Below are 21,737 nucleotides of genomic sequence, written 5' to 3' on the forward strand. Positions count from 1 at the left end.
ATTTCATAGCTTTTCAAATATAGGAGTATATTTCACTTCATATTTAATCTAAATGAATAATATGTACACTATTGTAATGTTTGAGTGGACATATGCATCTCTAAACCTGGAATGAAGCAGCTCATGAATAATCATTAATGTTAGGGGTTTTGCCTTTTCAAACTCAAATCTGCATGCGGTTATATCTGAATTGAATTATTTGACCCTTGATTAAAGCTGAAGTATGTAGTATCTGCGCCCCAGTGACACCAAATGGGATAGCAAAAATGATTACTGTTTTCAAACAGGTTTCCCTAACACTTCCACTTGGTTGGACAAAAAGATTGTCCTGTCCCAAACTCACAACACTGGACACAACTGGAGCTACAGAGTCAGAGGGTTTACACGTTTTGGGAAAATCAACCTACAAATGGCTTGTCTATCCCTATCTCTAAGAAAATATAAGTCACTGATTTTTTTTTATTTTTTTTTTAAAGTTCAGATCTAAATCATTGCCATAACGAATATTCTCATCCATGTTTAGATATTTGCATGTATTGCTGATGAGTAAATATTGACCTTGGGTTTAAACATGGCTATCACGAAAAGGTCACTCTTCAAGAGCAGCATTGGCTGGCCTCTAAAGAGACACTGAGTTACAGAATCAAGTGACAAACCAAAAGCATCCCACACTCTTCACGGATAACCAATGTTCATTAAAGAAGAATTTAATGAAACCTATTAACCCATTAACATCACATATTGGCATATACACTTTGAGGGAGGATGGATTTATTTGACCAGATTCAAGTGAGCTGGTAAATCTCTGGGTCAATTTCATGGATTTGTCAAGAACATGTCTAAGTTATATTTCACCCCAAAATTAAAAGAGATAAAGAGGAAAGTATATTAAAGAAAATGAAGCCTATTTTAGGACCATTACATTTTTTTGAAATGGGACCATATTTTCATGACAATTAAGCACATTTTCCCACCAAATCTCATTACTGTAATGCAGCTAAATTTCATTTTCATTAATATATTGCAGTACTAATTAATATTTTAGTTACATTGTATTGTGGTGCATTTATACATTTATAAGTATGGACACACTTTATGTAAGGTGTCTTTAACTACTATGTACTTAAGCAATTGAAACAATATACGTATGAGTTGTTGCATTGTACTTACATTTAAAGTACCAGCATTTTATTACATCTATAGTTACACTGTTAACCTTACCCTAAACCTAACCGTACCTCAACCTCAGTAGCAGCAAATGAGAATCTTGTATAGTAGTTAAAGACACCTAATATAAAGTGGGACCATAAGTATTTATATGTTCATGTCAGTATTTGTTGTCTTTAAATTAGCTGATTTAAATAAAACAATTGTATTAGTGATTTTTTTTTATTATTATACAGAATCTAATGGGAATCAATATTATTACTAATGAGAATAAAAAATAAAAAAACAAGTAAAATGTCCTGACTGACTGTTTTTGTAGAATCTCATGCATAAAAGCTGTGTTTTTAGTATGCCGTGTGAATGCATTTGAAACGTCTTAAGACCCCTCCATTCTGAGCTCTGTTCTGTCCAGCTGTATTTGAACGTGTCCTGCCATGTGAAGCTCATTTGGCGTTGCTTGTTCTCATTAAGTGTGGTTTGTTATCCATACAGCTGGAGTTGCACTGACTGCCCCCTGCTGACTGCCACTCTCAAAATGCTCCGAACAATCACTAGTTAAATTCCTTATTATGGAATTTACATATGGTCAGGAGCATGATTGATTGCATTAATATTAACATGTTATTTTTTATATAACTATTTGCACTGAATGCACAAGTTAAATCAACAGCCTTTGTTTTCTCATACACTCATCTGACCAAATTCAAAGTAAGTTTATAGCAAAATGTTACAAGGTCATGTTTTGTTCTGAACAAAGTTATTACTGTATCTTTACAAAGTGCTAGGTGGATGAATAACGATTAATCTGGAGTGATTCACAATTTAAGTCTTGGTTTCACTGACAGGGCCTAAGCAGCATCGACAGGAGATTTTGAAAAACAGCTGCAATGCTTGTCAACAGGGTAAAGGCCTTTACTCATCAACAACTCTCCCCTTGCACTCTCCTCACACACACACACACACACACACACACACACACACACACACACACACACACACTTTTACAAAGAACAACAGAGCAACAAGTAGACAGCAGCTGCTGCCACAGATCAGATTACAGATAAAGAAGGCATTTTAAGGCATGAGCAAGTAATGCCGGTTTCTTGGATGGTTTAATAGGTGCTTCAGAACAATGTTGAATTAAATGCTGTTTAGGCATGGGTTCAATTTTGTTTTTTTTTTTGCACCAACTTGACCAGATCACACTAACACTGCCCTACAAGAAGCACTTTTACTTTTTTAAGAGTAAAGTCTTTAGAAATGACCAATCCAAAACAGTTCGGCTTTGAGAAATTCTAGTACCTTAAAACCAGCTTAAAAAATATATATAATATTTGAATATATTTTTACACATACATATTTTTTTTAAAATCTTATATTACATTGTGCATAAAGAAACAGGAGGCTACTGATAATTGGGCGGCAACTGAAAGGAGCTTAGTTGTCATGAAAATAATGTCACAAAAAAGCAAAAAAGGTCCTCAAAAAAAGGGCTAGTTTTCATGAGATTTGCACTCATTTGTAATTTGTACAATATTAACATGCATTCACCAAATCTTTCTAGACAACAGCGTGAGCAGGACAGCTCCTACACTGACAAGTCCAGACAACCGGCAGCCATGTGCAGGTGTTGAACACTAAAAAGCACTTTACATTTGTGACAAAACCCTATACTGAACACAAAAGAGACTATAAAGACCTGTTAAAAGGAGACTGAACCGCCTCTCTCTTCCTTCTGTGGACCCAACCCATGTCAAACCTGTACAACCTGCCACTGCAGTTTTCTCAGACCTAAAGTTTCTTAAGAAAACCAAAACCCCCATTTCCTCAAGCACATAAATTATATTTACTGGATCTTTACTGCATAAAGACATTACAGGACATATTTCTAAGATCAGGGTCTTATATTGTAAGACAAACTTTTAAGATTTAATTTTTGTCCTTTTACCACTTATTTATGCCCTTAGCGCATAGTTATGACAGGAAAGATTAGGAATACGAAATGGAAATGGGATCAGGAAATGTTGCAAGCCGAATGCAAACTTGAACGATCCGCATGAGCACCATGGCTCAATATGTTGGAGCATGTGCTCTAATCAATAGGTACTTTTTTTAAATATGGCTGTTTACACACAACAGAAAGTTCTGGCTAGGCGTTTCATGAACAAGACCAGTTTTGAGGTTGTTCAGTCGTGCTTTTCGAATTGAATTTTCGAAAGCACGACTAAACAATAGATCAATGGATGCCGACGTCAGAATGCATAGCAACAAACAACACAACTTGTTGGAAGCCTCACTTTCGCAAACCCTTGCCTTTTCCCTCTACGTACTTGCAACACAAGAATGGATTCACGATGTTCTCTAACGTAGTGAAAACTCTAGCGTTTAGATGCTCTACACTATCAATAGACTTTGTGTTATCCTGGATATCTGTGTATGATTTATGTAGACCCCCCTACAGGGTTTCCTCCCCAGATGGTCACTGTCCATCACCCAATTTCCTCTCCAGATGTCCATACAATACGTCTTAGACTTCAACCAGCATCCTGTTGGACAGAAACATATGTGGCCATTCTACTGCAAATTGAATCCCCTGACGGCACTTGTCAAAGCTCCATCAAACTTAAGTTAATGCATCGGAATTACCGCTGAGGAAAACACTTTAAAAGGATAGTTCACCCAAAAATGTAAGTCTTTTGAAAGCTTTGTGGGAGAACCAGACCTAAATATTGGTATTCACTGATAATCATCCCCTCCACTGTTGCTGTCAAATCTCATTCACATTTGAAACAACAAAATGCGGTACAGTATGTCAGGATGTGCCACGCCAGGTTTGTTGTCAATGATCCCAAATGGCATTGGTTTTTGCATGTCATAATGTGTTTAAAACAACATTAGGATGAATAAATGATGACAAGTGTTTTCTTTTTTGTGAACTATTCCTTTTAAAATAACATTATCGTCACATCTTGGCAAATGCCAAACTAGTCCCATGCAGTTTAGGTTACTCACACCAATTAAAGGGATAGCTCACCTGAAAATGAAAATTCCCTCAATATTTACTCACCCTCATGCCATCGCAGATGTGTAAGACGTTCTTTCTTCAGCAGAACACAAACATTTTTAAAAGAATATTTAAGGTCTGTAGGTCCATACAATGCAGGTGAATGGTGACCAGAACTTTAAAGGTCCAAAAGGCAGCATAAAAGTAATCCATTGTTTAAATCTATATCTTCCAATATGATAGGTGTGGGTGAGAAACAGATGAATATTTAAGTCCTTTTTTACTATAAATTCTTCTCCCTGCCCAGTAGCTGGCGATATGCACAAAGGATGTGAACCGATAAAGAACAAAAGTATGTGAAAGTGAGGTGGTAACTCAGTGGTAAAGATGCTGGCTAACACCCATTCGCTAGTTCGAATCCCAGGGTGTGCTGAGTGACTCCAGACAGGTCTCCTAAGCAACCAAATTGGCCTGGTTGCTAGGGATGGTAGAGTCACATGGGGTAACCTCCTCATGGTCATTATAATGTGGTTTGTTCTCGGTGGGGCGCGTGTTGAGTTGAGCCTGGATGCCGCGGTGGATGGCTTGAAGCCTCCCCATGTGCTAGGTCTCCGTGGTAATGCGCTCAGATGCGGAGGCAGCTGGGATTTGTCATCCACCACCCGGATTGAGGCGAATCACTAAGTGACCAGAATGTGAAAGTGAAAGTAGAGATTTATAGTAAAAAGGACTTAAATATTGATCTGTTTCTCACACACATCATATCTCTTACGAAGACATGGATTTAACCACTGAAGTCATATGGATTACTTTTATGCTGCATTATAAGCTATTTGAACCTTCAAAGTTCTGGCCATCATTCACTTGCATTGTATGGACCTTCAGAGCTGAAATATTCTTCTAAAAACCTTTGTTTTTGTTTAGCAGAAGAAAGAAAGTCATACACATCTAGGATGACATGAGGGTGAACGATTCCTTTAAAGGTTCACAGTAGACAGTTTTGGTAAGGGGAAAAAACCTTGGCCACATTAGGACACAATTTACATTGTCCTTTTATGTCTGCCTGTGGGCATCCCTAAAACATTATCTCTGACTTTTAGACAGAAAATTGAACACTAATTCTTCCATATGATAAAGAAAACAAGCGTACACAGCATGTGGAACGAATCCGTCACACATGTTCAAGACTACAGGGAAAACATTCAACAGCATACGACTGGCAGGAAATTATACGAAGAGTGACAATTTTGAAGTCTGGATTTACAGACACCACACCTGACCTCCTCGCTCCACGTGCCGAGAGAAACAAATGGGGTCAAACTTTAAAACAGGCTTTACAAGGTGAACAAACTAAAGTAAGACCGGCCAACTTCTGGAGATCAGTAAGTTATCGCTCCGGTTTGAAGCATAAAGCACACACTCAAATGCTATTTAAAGCCATGAGGTCAGCGAACACACTTGTCATGTTTTGCAGTCCCTCTTGAAGCTTCGCAGCCAGTGTTAGGACAATTCCCCCTTCTCATTAGATTACATTCATAGAGAGAGGACAAATAAGGTCTGAATAAATGGAAATAAATCTGAAAACATATTTTGGGGTAAATCAACCAACAAATGGCTTACGTGCAGTTGGCTTTGCATAGCAGGCTGGGATGGGAGAAATAAATATAAATATATAAATGAGAAAATGTATGACATACAACAAGATTAGATCTACATAGTAGGGTGAATCCAGGCAAATTGGACCACTTTATTGCCAATAGTGGCCCAATTAACCTGAAATCAACTTACATTTCAGGTAATGAGGTTGGGGGAAACATGGTTGATGAATTTGATTTTCATTGAAATAGCTTAGATTGACCAGCGATGGACTGGCGACCTGTCCAGGGTGTCCCCCGCCTTTCGCCCAATGTTAGCTGGGATAGACTCCAGCCCCCCGCGACCCTGTACACAGGATAAGCGGTTGACGATGGATGGATGGATGGATAGCTTAGATTGACGACTTTCTTATTTTGTTGCATCTAAGCAACGTTTGAGACCTTGTTGAGATCTTCTGAAATTCTACAGGAGATGTGTGAGATTACTGGAGTCTTTTTCTATAAAATAACATTTAGAGAGGCAGGAAACTACAGCAAAAGTCTCCATCTAATCTCGTTATCAGTCTAGGAGAAACAATAGACATATTAAACAAATCCCTTATCTTAAGCAATGTAGAAAGATGTTGTTCTTCCCTTTTGGACAGACTGACAGATGTGTTGAAGGAAACTTCTGGTGTATTTTTATTTTTCTTAGCACCACAGTTGTCACATGTGTCTTAAGAAATTCTCCTTTGATTGCTAATTGTAACCTTACACAACCTGAACAACCCGTTCGATCTCTGCACAGCGAAACTGAGAGGGAGCGCTGAACTGACACAGATGTAGCGACTGATCCAAGATGCAAAGAATCTTAAAAAAACAACCCAGCATTATCTAAAATGAAATAAATTATTACACTCCCTCTATCAGATGTAACTGAATCATACTTTTATTCTATGCACACAACACACAGCATTACAATTCCAGAGAAACTAATACCAGGCAGGAGGATATTCAGTTGTTTGAGTTACTCTTATTGTCTTAAAGCTCATAAGCTCACAAAAAATACAAAGACGTATGCCAATATTCCAGGAATTTTTTACAACCAAAGATCTTTTTTGGTCACATATGTATATACATTTAGAAATAACCAACAACTATAGATCAATAAGTGAAACCTCTAGCAGTTTTACAGTTATAAACAAAGATTTTAAAAGTATTATGCTCAAATTTTATTTTATTTTTCCACAATACAGCTGTCTATTTTGAATAGCCGGACTAAATAAAAAAAATTAAAAATTACATTTAGTAAAGATTACAAAGTTTTAGTTATATACTTAATTAATTACCCAAGTGGCCTATTGTATTTCTTTATTTTGCCATTCATACGCACATACTTACTCAAAACTAAGTGCCATGTTCAACAGAAGGTTATGTCTTGTAGACAATTACTAGAAACACAACGACTTACATTTAGATATGAAGATCAAAGGCAAATCTATGCATTTTATTAGTTGCTATTTACATGAAAAATATGATAACAGATAGCAATATATATATATATATATATATATATATATATATATATATATATATATATATATATTAGTTTACAGGACCAAAAATTATTTTCCACGAATACTTAATAGGCTTAAACAACTTCTCTGAACTTCAAAGTCATGTTGTTTTGAAGACGAATAATGACGCGAGAGTGTTTTGGTTAGGTGTTTGTGCTTGTCCTGTAAGTGCTCTATACTCCATTAGAAAATCTTTGGAGTTTCAAGGCCAATGTCTTTGATTAAACATTTTGCTCTGGATTAGCAGTCAAGCTTTCTCATACACATTCAGTGCTGTAAAAACGATGTGTGTGTATTCATATATCTGTTCACCCACGTGTGTATGTGTATGTAATGCAGCCATCACTCAAGCAGCTCCGAAAAAATGCCAAAAATGAGAATGATCTAAAAACTCCAGCGCGAGCGCAATGACTGCCTGAAACAAAGGAGCCCAATAAGAGTTTTGCACTTACCTTAAAAGCAAACCTCTGCTCTGCTACGTGCAAAAAAAGGGATTGGAAGCACTATCTCATTAGCCCATTTACAAAGGCAAACAGCGTTGATGTTTTTGAAGAAATATTTCTCCCGATTTGACAGTAAAGCTGGAATGTGAAGTATGACTTCGGTATAAAATCACAGCGAAAGCGAGCGGAGCGCTCAAGGAGGAGTCAAGAGGAGGAGGGAGTCAAATCTCCACCCCACTCAAACTTTACGAGCAAATCTTGGGCGTGGGTATCAGCTGAGATGTTTTCTTCTTCTTCTTCTTCTTTTTATCTTTTTTTTTTTTATTATATATATATTTTTTATTGTAACATATATCAGCTGAGATGTTTTATTTTTTTGGAGCATATATCAGTTGATATGTTTTTGTTTTTTTTTGGAACATATATCAGCTGAGATGTGCTCACTGGCTGTGTGTCTCAAACCCTAGTGAGCAATGTTGGGCATCATATGTGCGTTTAGATTAGATTTAGATTTTTGGCCATCATAAAGGTGTAAAATGTGATCCCCAAAATAATATATGTAAAAAATAAAGAAATAAAAAAAAAAATACAAAACATGCCCATGATGCTCAAAAATGTTGTCTAGGTAGGTAGCTCGCAGCTTGCTAGGTTTTGAGACACAACCATGTCAGTTTTATCTATGAACAGAAACGTATTGATCTAGATATTTATTAAGCAGAAATTGCATAAGAAAGGGTTCATCCTTTTTGAGATATACATTTAACAAAGATTTATTGATTTATTTGTTTTACAATGAAAGATTTTGAAGCGATTCCTGAACTACTAGCGTTTCAAACACTGCCCCGTTTACCATTGGTCGAACACACATTTAGTCCCGCCCCAAAATAAAGCCATTGGCTAAGGGCCGCCTCCGAGTTTTCTGATTTGCCAACGAGCGAGTGCCGCGAGTAAATGATTTGAATGCCGTGTTTACAGAGTCCGCTGTTGTCAAGTGTTGTATTTTAGGACACCTATTTCTGCGATATCTCTCAGGGAATAGGGACATTTTTTGTGTGGTATAAAAATAAAAAAGCTTAATACTACAAGGGGCAACTCAGAGTGTCCGACTTGCAACCTTTAAAGAAAGCAGATGTAGAAAAAAAATGTCTGGTATAGTTGTTTCCCTTTTTTTATACAGCATTAATACTGGGTAAGTTGAATTCAAACTATACGACTCGAGCGCATTGAAACGTGTTAAAATACACATGGCCTGTAACTGCAGTAAATTCACAGCAGTCTTGTGAAGAAATGTCATACTGCCCTTTGAAACAGCACCACCCGACGGACAGCTTCTTCAGTTCATCAGAATGGACCTATCATGAAGAAACAAAATGAATGTTTGTGTGGACATTTTTTGTTGTCGTTTTTACGTTTTTGTAGGATATTTACAATCCAAATCAACCAATAGTAGCCTACATGTCTCTATTCAGAGTCGTTCACAGGTCTTTGATAAATATTCAGAAATGGCGAAACATAAGATAATGCTGGCATGTTGGTGTTTATCATGAAGAGGGATTTGACCAAACAAAATCAAAACAGAAGTTATTCATCAGAATTAAATAGAAAAGCATGCACAATATTACAGAAAAAGAATAAACATAAAAATACCAAAACATGTTTGGCTACGACATACTATAAGTTCCATTAACATATTCCATAATACCATGTTTGCAACAATAGGTAAAAAAATAAAATAATAATAATTCTGTTTGACTTTTAAATGTGCTATTTTTTATGTTTTATATATGCATCTCAATTATTTAACCCTTGTGCGTCATTAAAACAAGTGGTCCTTAGAGGACAAAAATGTCAGCATAAAAAAACTGCCATAATAATATTATATATTAATATTATTTTCCACTTTCAGTGAGTTAATTTCTTTAACCAACATAAGTCCCGATCATAACTACCAAATATTCATTCATTTTCAATATTTTAACCCTTAAAATGCCAGTTTGTTTACATAATGCTACTGTTCTATTTTATGAAATATATATATATATATATATATATATATATATATATATATATATATATATATATATATATATTCCATATACTAAAATATTTTTTGGATTATCACAGTCTTGGATATGTCAATGATGAGGAACAACATTGATTTTGATGAATAATTGTTTTGTGCAGTGTCAGATAAAAAATACAAAAAACACAATCACAATCACAATCAGGACCTTAGAGGACAAAAATGTCTGCATCAAAAAAATAAAAATAAACTGCCATACATTTTTCCTCTTTCACTTACTTAGATTTTTTAATCATAACTACCAAATATTTATTTATTTTCAGGATTTTAACCATTTAAATGCCAGTTTGTTTACATAATGCCACTGTTGTTTTTTTTTACACACAAACACATTTCTCAATACACACATACTAAACACACTCTGACATCCATACCAACACACCCACACAATTTTAGCTCACAATCATTTATTCAATTGGCCTGTAGTGCTCTATAACACAGCAAACAGAAAATAGGGGAAAAGTATGTATTTGCTCCATAGGCTAAACATGAGGAAAATGGTGCCATCTGGTGGAAATTATTTTATTTTTTTATTTTGAAGCTAGGGCTCAGGAATGAAGGCATAATGTCATAAATTTAATGATTTTATGCTTCAATGGCACTGGGATCAAATATTGCAGTTTTAATAGGTTTCAATGGGGACATTTTTGTCCTGAAGGTCCTGAGTGTGACTACTTTGTGTACACAGTGTATTATAGATGTATTAAAGGAACTGAGGTTGAAATATCAAAATTCCCCCAAAAATATATACCTTTGGCAAAATTTATGCCATTGGCATTAACACAGTCAAAATGATCGAAAAAACAAAAACGAAAAATACAAAATGTCCCTAAGGTCGCACGAAGGTTAAGATGAAAACAGACATTGCATTGCTTATTTAGTTGTTTTGGTATACAATAAATAACTAAATCCACATATATGTTCAACATTTTCAGTACAACACGAAATATACTATAATAGTCCTACAGTTAATGTAGCCTGCATTCATCCTGAATAAACAAATACATCACATTCATGTATACATACTTTTATAATGACCAGTTTATGCAGCACATGTATAATGCCCAGCTCTCGTGTTGGCTACTGTTTTGTGTTTAGGTATGTCTAGGGCCTCCCACTTACAGTGTATTCAGGCACAATGAAAATCATGAAAATATTCCCACATCAGCAGATAACTGATCTTTCTTCATCATTATTCTGGATGGTGAGGTTCTTGTGTGTTGACTGCAAAGATTTGTGTACTGGTTGTGGAATTTGTGCTTCGTGCTTTGTGGTCATTCGCAGGCCAGTTTTCCATCAAAGCTGGACAAAGCAATAGCAAAGGCTTGTACTGCACACATGGGGTAATTATAGTCCAGAGTGAACATGTCGTCAGCTACCCTTCCAAACTGCATAACAATGTAGCTATCTGAAAATCAGAGCATTTACAGTTAAAATTGCAGATCTTTTTTTTTCACCTTAAAGGGATAGTTTACCCAAAAATGAAAATTCTCTCATCATTTACTCACCCTCATGCCAACCCGGATGTGTATTACTTACTTTCTTCTGCAGAACACAAACAGACATTTTTAGAAGAATATCTCAACTCCTTAGGTCCTCACAATGCAAGTGAATGGGGTCCAAAACTTTGAAGCTCCAAAAAGCAGGCAGCATAAAGTAATCCATACAACTCGAGTGGTTGAATCCATGTCTTCAGAAGCAATCCAATTGGTTTTGAGTCACTATGCTGTAAATCTTGACATCTGCAGTCTATAGGCGCGATCATGATTTGAAGCTCGATTACACTTACTAGTGCTTGACACATGCACAGAACACTAGATGGCGCTAGTACGTGTAATCGAGCATGAAATCACGATTGCTTTTTTGAGCTTCAACAATTTGGACCCCATTCATGTGCATTATATACACAACAGAGCTGAAATATTCTTCTAAAAATCTTCGTTTGTGTTCAGCAGATGAAAGAAAGTCACACATCTGGGATGGCATGAGGGTGAGTAAAGGATGAGAGAATTTACATTTTTGGGTGGACTATTCCTTTAAAAATACATAATTGATTTAAAATCGAATTAACTCAATTAGGCAAATCTGCACCAATAAAAAAAATAAAAACACAAGCATGGGATTTAGTTGGATTGCAACACGTTCATGCTACAAATAATATCTTATTTAATCCATACTTCAAGTGCCTTTAAGTAGAGTCAGATCATTGTAATTCCGTATAAGCACATGTATGACAAAGCAAAGTCGTATTTACCTGTGGGGAACTCAGAATTCTAGCTCATCTAGAGTTTTGGAAAGTCGACATGAATGACAGCAGCAGGCAATTCCGCAGTTAATGATTTTGCGAAATGATCTAAATTTCAGTTCTTAAGTTCAGTAATATTAATCCATTATATGACAGATTTTAAAGTCAATTTATATAAAACTAAAGACTCACTCCTCATAGTGTGCTTTATGCAAATAAATTAATAATTTGTCAGATACCATGCATTAATAAATCATGTAAGGGCATGAGGATGTCCTGTAAAACTGATGTAGGTGTTTTACAGTAATTTGTGCTTATCCTCTTAAGCTAATGTGTTCAGACATAAGAGCTTCCCAGGTGCACTTGAAGGCAGCATTAAAATAAGTTTAGTTGACAAGCAAAATATGTTGACTGGATTATCAGTATCACCCTTATTACTCACTGTCTTTGCTGTGGACAATCTGAAAGTTCTTGACAGAGGCTTGTGTGACCCGACCGGAGAAGTTGAGGACATATGAAGCGCTGTCATCATTCCAAACCGGTGTTTTGTTGTGAAGTTCAATCACATTGTCCATCTGTCTGTTCTGGTAGCGCGCTAGCAGAGTGTCATTTTCCTGAATGTGAAATAAGAAAGTTTCCCTGCTTGAAGGCTTTTGTTATTGAGGTCAATTTCTAAATTAAGTTAATTCATCAGCTACAGAATCTCAGCGTAAGCATGACAGCACCTTGACCCTTCACTTTGTGTCTCTGAGTCTCAAAAATCTTTTCAGGCAATGGTGCCATCTGTGTGCCCCATAACTCACTACTGCTATGATTAACAGGATAGTGAACATTATAAACAGTTGATGGATGGATAAGGCAATTCTAGAATGTGTTGCATTAAGCTCTTTTTTAATGAATTACAAAAAGGGATCAATTAGAAAGAAATATATATATTTAAATTGTGGTATTTAAACATTATTATTTTTGTGTGCTACAAAAATGTATCAACTTGTCAATTTAGGCTACGTCCACACTAATACAAGTTTGTTTGAAAAAGCATTAATTTAGCTACCGTACATTTATGCCTCTCATCCACACAAGAACACCTTTTTTCTCCACCAAAAACAGATTGAAACCGAGATTTAAACATAAACGGATTAGTGTGAATGTGACCTTAGCGACATGCTAGTATTAGAATCAGTTGAGCGTTGGTCAGTTTTTTCTTGTGGTTCACTTGGGGGGAATTATTAATGTTTTTTGTGAGAGTGGTGGTAAGTTGCTGCCAAAGAGTGTCTCTTATGTATAACCTGTCTCTTATGTATGGCATTTTATTTTGGTTAGAAATGTTATGTTGATGCAGTCATTAAACTTTGAGTCAGCTTGCTAAGTTTTGAGACACAGGCAGTGCTTTGGTCTAAAATTCTTGGCTAGCAACACAGATTGAAAGGCATGATTCAAAGTCTTAAACACAACTTGACCTCATAGAATCACATAACTATACCTACATTTTTGCAAAAGGATTTTTACGTCGTTCATTGTAGATCGCAGCAGGTGAAATGAACACCAGAGGCGTTACAACAACAAATAATTTTATTTCCTTTAACACACTTCACGAGGAAAACTAAATGGCATATAATCAGTTCATAAACACTTACTCTTCGCCCGTCACAGAATGCTATGTTATGACATATAACATTTTTTAGTGCATGCCTTGTATGGCTTACAATTGCTCAAATGTGAATAGATTGCGTGATAGCTCAACTAATAGAGTGTTGACCTTGTGATGTTAAGGATCGTGGTACGAGTCCAGAAGTGCATGCAAGTTGACACAAGAGCTGAAAGTGTCATACTGTAGAAGCACCTCGAAATAACGTGGTTGCGGCAGCAATTGCATTTTTCATCTCACATTTACTTTTTATAAGACTATAGGTCAGGATTAAGGTTTAGGGTAGGGAGTTCGGTTTTGTTCATTTAAAAATAGACAACTAGATTACTAGATTAACCTTGAAATCCTCATCTGTTTGGGAGAAAATGTTACTCACTTGTAGCACCACACAATGAACATTTCACTTGGAAATGCGTGCCAGGGCCAGTTGTGTTCCCACTGTCACTTTCGGGGCTTGCTTAGGCCAACAGCCGAGTGCCCTGGCCCACCGATTACCCTTGGGCCAAAGAAGGCCAACTGGGAATTGAGTCGGGATCAATGTCAAAGGAGGAGTTTCGCTGAGTCAGGGCAGAGGTTTCAGCACCAAGATACACATTTAGCAATTTTTCATTTCTAGTTACCTACTTACCTCAACAGATCAACGGTGAATGGAGAATTGATAGTACTGGTCATTAAATAAAATCTGGGCTTTTCTGAATATTTGGGCTGATACAAATGCGTCAGATCTACGGCATCTGCGTAATCAAAGACGTGATTATGTATTTTGTCGCCGAACTTGCCAAGTTCTGTATCTAGCGCAAAACTTCGAACCAAAAACAAAATGTGGACATAGTACAAATACATGTTCATTTCTAGGGCTAGCTAGTCTCCAGAGTCTGATAACTCAGCTTGGGTGATTTTGGCACCAGGGCAGCATATTAAGGGCTGTTTGAGGGCAACATTACGGGGCCATTAGCTTGATGGTGGGAATGCAGATCGGTTTTAGTATCGTAGCTCAAGGTCTGAGGCTATTGGCCCCAGCTGACCAGTTTACAGCCCTGGATTGCACTGGACCGATAGTAGAAAAGAAGCTTTTGTGAATCATTTCACCTGTATTATCACATTTCTGAGATCAGTTAAAGTAGTAGATTAGTAATTGAACTCACTGTTCGTGGACAAATTGGTACTCGCTCGTTGTCATCATCCATTCCTGGAATGATCACTGTCATTTTTCTGGGCCCTTTAAACCCCAATACATTTGTCTCCTGGAAAGAAACATCAGTGTCTTCTTTACAAACTCTGAAATATTTTGAAGCCTTCAGGCAAACCACTGTGGAATTGGTCGAATTGAACACTCACATAAATGATAGCAGCTAGCTCTTGTCGGGCGTTAGACATGTCTCTGAGGGAACGTTCAGGGTTAAGACCGTTGTCAAACACGGTGAACTTGGTACCCATGAGATTTGATCTAAAGACAAGAGGAAGGAATCCACAAAACAACCAAAAAAGTGTAGTTGTACAGCAAACCGACAATGTCAGAATACATACTTATTAAATGTAAATACAAGAAAGTTACCTTAACTTTCCAATAAAATTATCTCCACCCCGTGACAGGTCAGTTGAATCTATGGAGATCAAATAATTTGACGTTGCGCTCTTTTTTCTTTTTCGGCCAGCCAATAAAAAGACCTGTTGGACAAGAATAAACGAGAGTCCCAAGCTGCATTAATTAAAATCATAGTCTCTCTCACAGCTTTGTTTTCATTCATTCATCAAAAGTTATATATGATGCTACTCTGAATAAGGTTCATTGGGGGACAAAGCAGCACACCAGGATCCCTTGCTGGATATCATCATTCCATGGTATTTATCACAGGGATCTTTGTTGAATCTTTGTTGGAATCGTCATCTGAAGGATAATCAGATATCAGAAGTATAGTTTGGTGTCTCTAACCTTCTTCTCATTGTCTAAATGGAGGTAGTAGGTTGGGTAGAAGCCTCTGTCCATGCCACGCTTGTCTCTTGTCACTTTACACTTGATGGTGGTTCCCTGAGGTGCAGCCTGAAGAACAAACTCGTCAAGGTCATCAAACACAATCTGTGGAGATGGAGGCCTCTCCTCCTGTCAACAGGAAGACATAACATCCATTGGGCATTACACAAATGTTTTCCCTGAGGCTTGCGTCTGTGTTGCCTCATTTCACAGTGTTGCTTCTTTGCCTTTGTTTGTACACAATGGAAGATAATTGACAGGAAATGAAAGGGAAAAAACGCTGAGATCAGTACATGACCTTGGCCAGATTTAAACCCAGGTGGCCTGCACATAAGCATTACCAAGTAGTATGTTGGAGAACATGTACAATACAGAACACCCACCAGGCAATATATCAGACTAGAGTCTAACCTTTTTACTTTTCTTTCCTTTGCCTTTCTTGTTTTTGGCTACTTCTGTAACCTCTTCTTCACTTTCATCAGATTTAGCTGAACCTATATGTGAAATAAGAAGATTTCATTAAGGTAGTACCTGTATAAACAGTGCTTGATATTATTAAAATTAAGTCAGTTGTTTGTAAAAAAAAATACAATAAATATAGCCATTTAGGGGTCATATCATGAAACAATAGAATTTATTTGATCTAAAAATATATTCCTTAAACTAAAGAGTTCATTTTTCAATAAAAATATTGTTCAGAACTCAAGTCTTCCTGTCCAGAGAAATCAGTTCTGAAATCAGTGGATTTCTGACATTAGAAACCTATATACAATATGTACTGCCCACATGTACACCTCAATGATGACTATTCAATGTTCAGCAGCTTGGCCGGCCCAGTCACAGTGAATGAAGAATGAAGAATAGATAAATTATTCTTAAACACCAAGTATTTTGAGTTTGAGTTTGTCTGTAACTGCTGGGATTTTCAACAGTCTCTAGAATTTACTCAGAATGGTGCCAAAAACAAAAAAACATCCAATGAGGGGCAGTTCTGTGGTTGGAAATGCCTTGTTGATGAGAGAGGTCAATGGAGAATGGCCAGACTGGTTCAAACTGACAAAGTCTATGGTAACTCAGATAACCACTCTGTACAATTGTGGTGAGAAGAATATCATATCAGAATGTTATTCTGAGATGTGGGTTGGCGCTGTTTTGGCGGCACGAGTTGGACCTACACAATATTAGGCAGTGGTTTTAATGTTGCGGCTGATTGCTGTATATATATATATATATATATATATATATACAGTTTGTATGTGTGTGATATGACCTCTTTAAGCCAGCAAAACCTTCTGGAGTTGTCGAGAAACTAAAAAGTGTCTTATTGTGTTTCAACGTTTACTCACTCTTTTTCTTGTTATTCTTCTCCTTGTCTTTGCTATTCTTGTCTTTTTTCTTGTCTTTATCTTTGACTTTCTCTTTCTCTTCTCCAGTCTGGAACATGGAGGCAGAGTTGGCTGTTGATTTCTTTTTGGTCTTGCTGGGTTTAGTCTCCGGCTCACTCTCATCACTGTCAGACTTAGCGGCTGGAGATGGCATTTACAAGTTACAGTCAAAGAAATCGAAAATTAGACCATTTATTAGTAAATTCACAACACTATTAAAACTATTTCCAAGCATGCATTCTATTACAATACTGAAAGGTGATGTGTGTATTTTCTGCACCATTAGCGGCCACTAACAAAATACAGGTGAAACTCGAAAAATTAGAATATCGTGCAAAAGTTCATTAATTTCAGTAATTCAACTTAAAAGGTGAAACTAATATATTATATAGACTCATTACAAGCAAAGTAAGATATTTCAAGCCTTTATTTGATATAATTTTGATGATTATGGCTTACAGCTTATGAAAACCCCAAATTCAGAATCTCAGAAAATTAGAATATTGTGAAAAGGTTCAGTATTGTAGGCTCAAAGTGTCACACTCTAATCAGCTAAACACCTGCAAAGGGTTCCTGAGCCTTTAAATGGTCTCTCAGTCTGGTTCAGTTGAATTCACAATCATGGGGAAGACTGCTGACCTGACAGTTGTGCAGAAAACCATCATTGACACCCTCCACAAGGAGGGAAAGCCTCAAAAGGTAATTGCAAAAGAAGTTGGATGTTCTCAAAGTGCTGTATCAAAGCACATTAATAGAAAGTTAAATGGAAGGGAAAAGTGTGGAAGAAAAAGGTGCACAAGCAGCAGGGATGACCGTAGCCTGGAGAGGATTGTCAGGAAAAGGCCATTCAAATGTGTGGGGAGCTTCACAAGGAGTGGACTGAGGCTGGAGTTACTGCATCAAGAGCCACCACACACAGACGGGTCCTGGACATGGGCTTCAAATGTCAAACGTCTTACCTGGGCTAAAGAAAAAAAGAACTGGTCTGTTGCTCAGTGGTCCAAAGTCCTCTTTTCTGATGAGAGCAAATTTTGCATCTCATTTGGAAACCAAGGTCCCAGAGTCTGGAGGAAGAATGGAGAGGCACACAATCCAAGATGCTTGAAGTCCAGTGTGAAGTTTCCACAGTCTGTGTTGGTTTGGAGAGCCATGTCATCGGCTGGTGTTGGTCCACTGTGCTTTATTAAGTCCAGAGTCAACGCAGCCGTCTACCGGGACATTTTAGAGCACTTCATGCTTCCTTCAGCAGACAAGCTTTATGGAGATGCTGACTTCATTTTCCAGCAGGACTTGGCACCTGCCCACACTGCCAAAAGTACCAAAACCTGGTTCAATGACCATGGTATTACTGTGCTTGATTGGCCAGCAAAGTCGCCTGACCTGAACCCCATAGAGAATCTATGGGGCATTGTCATGAGAAAGATGAGAGACATGAGACCAAACAATGCAGAAGAGCTGAAGGCCGCTATTGAAGCATCTTGGTCTTCCATAACACCTCAGCAGTGCCACAGGCTGATAGCATCCATGCCACGCCGCATTGAGGCAGTAATTAATGCAAAAGGGGCCCAAACCAAGTACTGAGTACATATACATGATTATACTTTTCAGAGGGCCGACATTTCTGTATTTAAAATCTTTTTTTATTGATTTCATGTAATATTCTAATTTTCTGAGATTCTGAATTTGGGGTTTTCATAAGCTGTAAGCCATAATCATCAAAATTATATCAAATAAAGGCTTGAAATATCTTACTTTGCTTGTAATGAGTCTATATAATATATTAGTTTCACCTTTTAAGTTGAATTACTGAAATTAATGAACTTTTGCACGATATTCTAATTTTTCGAGTTTCACCTGTAGGTGTGTTGCTAGCCTGGGGAGCTCAAACAAACAGAGCTATGTTGAAAAAGCCACAGAGCTGCAAAATGTAGAAAAGAACCTTCTTCAAGTTGTCTCTGCACGTTAATCCAGGATAAGAGCAAGACGTGTAAGACGTTTTATTCAACAGTTCAACAAACAGTAACTAATTTTAAATAACTTTCGTTTCAGACAAAAGTTCTTATCTGCCAGTGAAAACAGTTACAAAAGAAGCCAATGCATCATGCACAACTCGTTCTGCACTACTTTCAAGACTCTATTTCAAACTAGTGGTGTTTCGTTCATGAACAAAACTGTGTTTCTGAACAAATATTTATAGGAATATTCTGGGTTCAATACAAGTGAAGCTCAATCGACAGCATTTGTGGCATAATGTTTATTACGACCAAAAATGATTCTGAATGGTAGCGAATCACTCCGTGTTTTGATGTGATTTTTAACACATCAGTTAATCAATGATTGAATGACTCACTTGAAACATAAAACATGTTTATTGTTTCGCCACCTACTGGAGTACATAAGCAATTTCCAGAAATGGTCACTGAACAAATCAGTGAATGAAATCGATAAATCGATATTTGAAAATGAACACAAGCAGAGTGATGCAAATATTGAAGCGTCGCAATGCTGTTGGACTGTATATCAGCACTCTTGGAATGACGCTCATCTAGTAAGATTCAAGGACCAGAATTTTTCACTGAAAAAATGACAAACACCACCTTTGAAGTATTTGACTGTATTGCCTATAACAAGTCTAGCAGCTACCATTAGCAATGGTCATAAGAAATACTATAATAACTGTACCAAAAATGTTAATTACCTTTCTTTTTTGCAATAAAGTCTGGTTTATCTCCATTTATCTGAAACATAGAGGCTGGCTCTTTTTTAGGCTTAGTCGTCTTTCCTTTGCTTTCTGATTCACTTTTTTTCTCTGAAGAGAAAAAGAATTAGATTTAAAATGAACTCAGCATTTGTTTTTTTTTACTACAACAGTTGATGTATGAGTCATTGGAGCCAAATTAGAGTTCAAGGAGAATTTAGCAGAGATCCCTAATGTGAAAGCCAAGTTGGGACCAGTTCCCAGAACTCCCCTGGGGTTATTTAGGTGTGCCAATGAGCTTAAGATATAGAAAGACAACTGGAAGCTCTGCTAAATATGGAAATTATGACAGTAATGACTCGATGTATAGAGGCTGCATATCAACAATCGCAGTGTTTCTAGTTTGAATGTCAAAACAGGGATAAATCAGTATAAGAGAGCGATTAGTTCTGTCTTTTCTCCACTTAGTCAGATTGCTGTCTTTTTGAAGGTATTGGATTTGAAACATGCTCCAGCTGTTCTGTGCCACTACGATTCAACTTGCGCAAACATTTTCCAATTGTAATAACACCTGTATTTTGTAAAAGTATGCTAGAAAATGGATTTGTAAGCAGCTGAACTTTATTGAAGTTGATTCTCCACTTATCTGAGAGGCCTCATCAGACGCCCCCCTGAGGACCTCACCATCTGTCTTTTAACAACTGGACAAAAGAGGCCAAGCCTTTAAAAGACAAGCAAAAGTGTCTCTTAAAGCGTCACTAAAAACAAGAGTTAAATTCACTTGAAGTCCTTCACTTCAACTCCTAGTGGCGATCTTTAAGACAGCTCTCCCTTATTGTTCTGGCTAATCTTCTTAGCTCACGGGATCTACAGCTAATCCACTTTCTGAGAAGCAAACCCCCATGTATGTGTACATAATGACATTAAGTGTTACACACACTGAAGCCATTGTCTAACAGCTTCCTCTGATACCATACCTAAAGTGTTTTACTCTGGGGAGAAAAACCAACAAAAGCTTCACATTGATTTCTGAGACTAAATGTAGTCTAGTTTCTTAAAATATGCCCACTTTTATGTTTTTTCATTTAAAATAACACATTTGATCTTTTTTTTATTATTATAAGAAGGTTATAGTAAGAAATTAATTGGAAGCTTTTTTACAAGGCTGTCCTAATTTTTTCCCCCTACTTTTTAAGCCTTTTAAGTGTACATTTTATTGTTTAACCCTTGTCCCAGACCCAGACTTTACAAATCTATCATATAAACATGAATTGCATTTTTTTTAAACTATGATTAACTAAACAAAGAGTGAAATAATCATAAACCATTTTCATATTTTTTGATTGAACGTTTACACAAACTACAAACGTGCACAAGCAACCGTTTTGCCCATAATAAAGATGATGCATTTATATCCACTTGTGGACATTGTTAGTGCACAAACGTAATAAAATAGTGAGAGTGTGAAAACTTTCAAAATGAAACTTGTCCCCGTTTATTTAATGCATTCATGAGAATAAGCTAAACTGACCTTTGGCCTTTGATTTCTTTTCATTGGTGCCTGCAGGGGGGCTCTCTTTGGTGGTTGTCTTCTTTGTCTTCTTCTGTGGGGTCGCGTCTTCATCGTTCTCATCATCTTCATCATCTGACTCTGATCAAAGAGACCGCCAGAAGAGTCAATATTAAGGATGAATAATTTAGATGATGAAGGCAATGAAATTTCAGATATTTTCAGACTCTGAATAAAAAATAATAATAATGCAAATTATGAGAACAAAACCGTTCTAAATAGTGAGCAAATTAAAAAGTATTATTTAAGAATGGGTAGAATCAGCTATATGCGTTGCAAAGGTATGGTTATACTTCATTTGACAGTGTCCTTGTTACATTGTAATTACACATGTAAGTACTGAGTAATATTTATTAACAACATGTACTTTG

General features: G+C 36.8%; 2 protein-coding genes across 4 annotated transcripts in view; both read right to left on the bottom strand.

Annotated features, from left to right (window-relative positions):
* The window catches only part of LOC127618464 (transcriptional enhancer factor TEF-5-like), a 52,117-nt gene extending 44,155 nt beyond the window's left edge, over window positions 1-7,962 (bottom strand). For all 3 annotated transcript variants that reach the window (XM_052090924.1, XM_052090923.1, XM_052090925.1), the window contains exon 1: window positions 7,775-7,962. The gene's annotated coding sequence lies outside the window, so the exon portion shown is untranslated. The remainder of the gene's footprint in view (window positions 1-7,774) is intronic.
* A 3,100-nt stretch (window positions 7,963-11,062) lies between these two features.
* Window positions 11,063-21,385, bottom strand: LOC127618468 (tubby-related protein 1-like). The gene is made up of 10 exons (XM_052090930.1): window positions 21,328-21,385; window positions 19,797-19,907; window positions 17,060-17,239; window positions 16,125-16,207; window positions 15,675-15,842; window positions 15,297-15,409; window positions 15,080-15,188; window positions 14,887-14,985; window positions 12,536-12,707; window positions 11,063-11,256 (listed from the first exon to the last, which is right to left on the bottom strand). Exons 2-10 carry the CDS (start codon window positions 19,843-19,845, stop codon window positions 11,123-11,125), a joined length of 1,107 nt encoding a protein of 368 aa, XP_051946890.1. The 5' UTR covers window positions 19,846-19,907; window positions 21,328-21,385; the 3' UTR covers window positions 11,063-11,122.
* Between the last annotated feature and the right edge of the window lie 352 nt (window positions 21,386-21,737).

Source organism: Xyrauchen texanus, chromosome 25 (assembly GCF_025860055.1).
Source record: "Xyrauchen texanus isolate HMW12.3.18 chromosome 25, RBS_HiC_50CHRs, whole genome shotgun sequence".
Taxonomy (NCBI): domain Eukaryota; kingdom Metazoa; phylum Chordata; class Actinopteri; order Cypriniformes; family Catostomidae; genus Xyrauchen; species Xyrauchen texanus.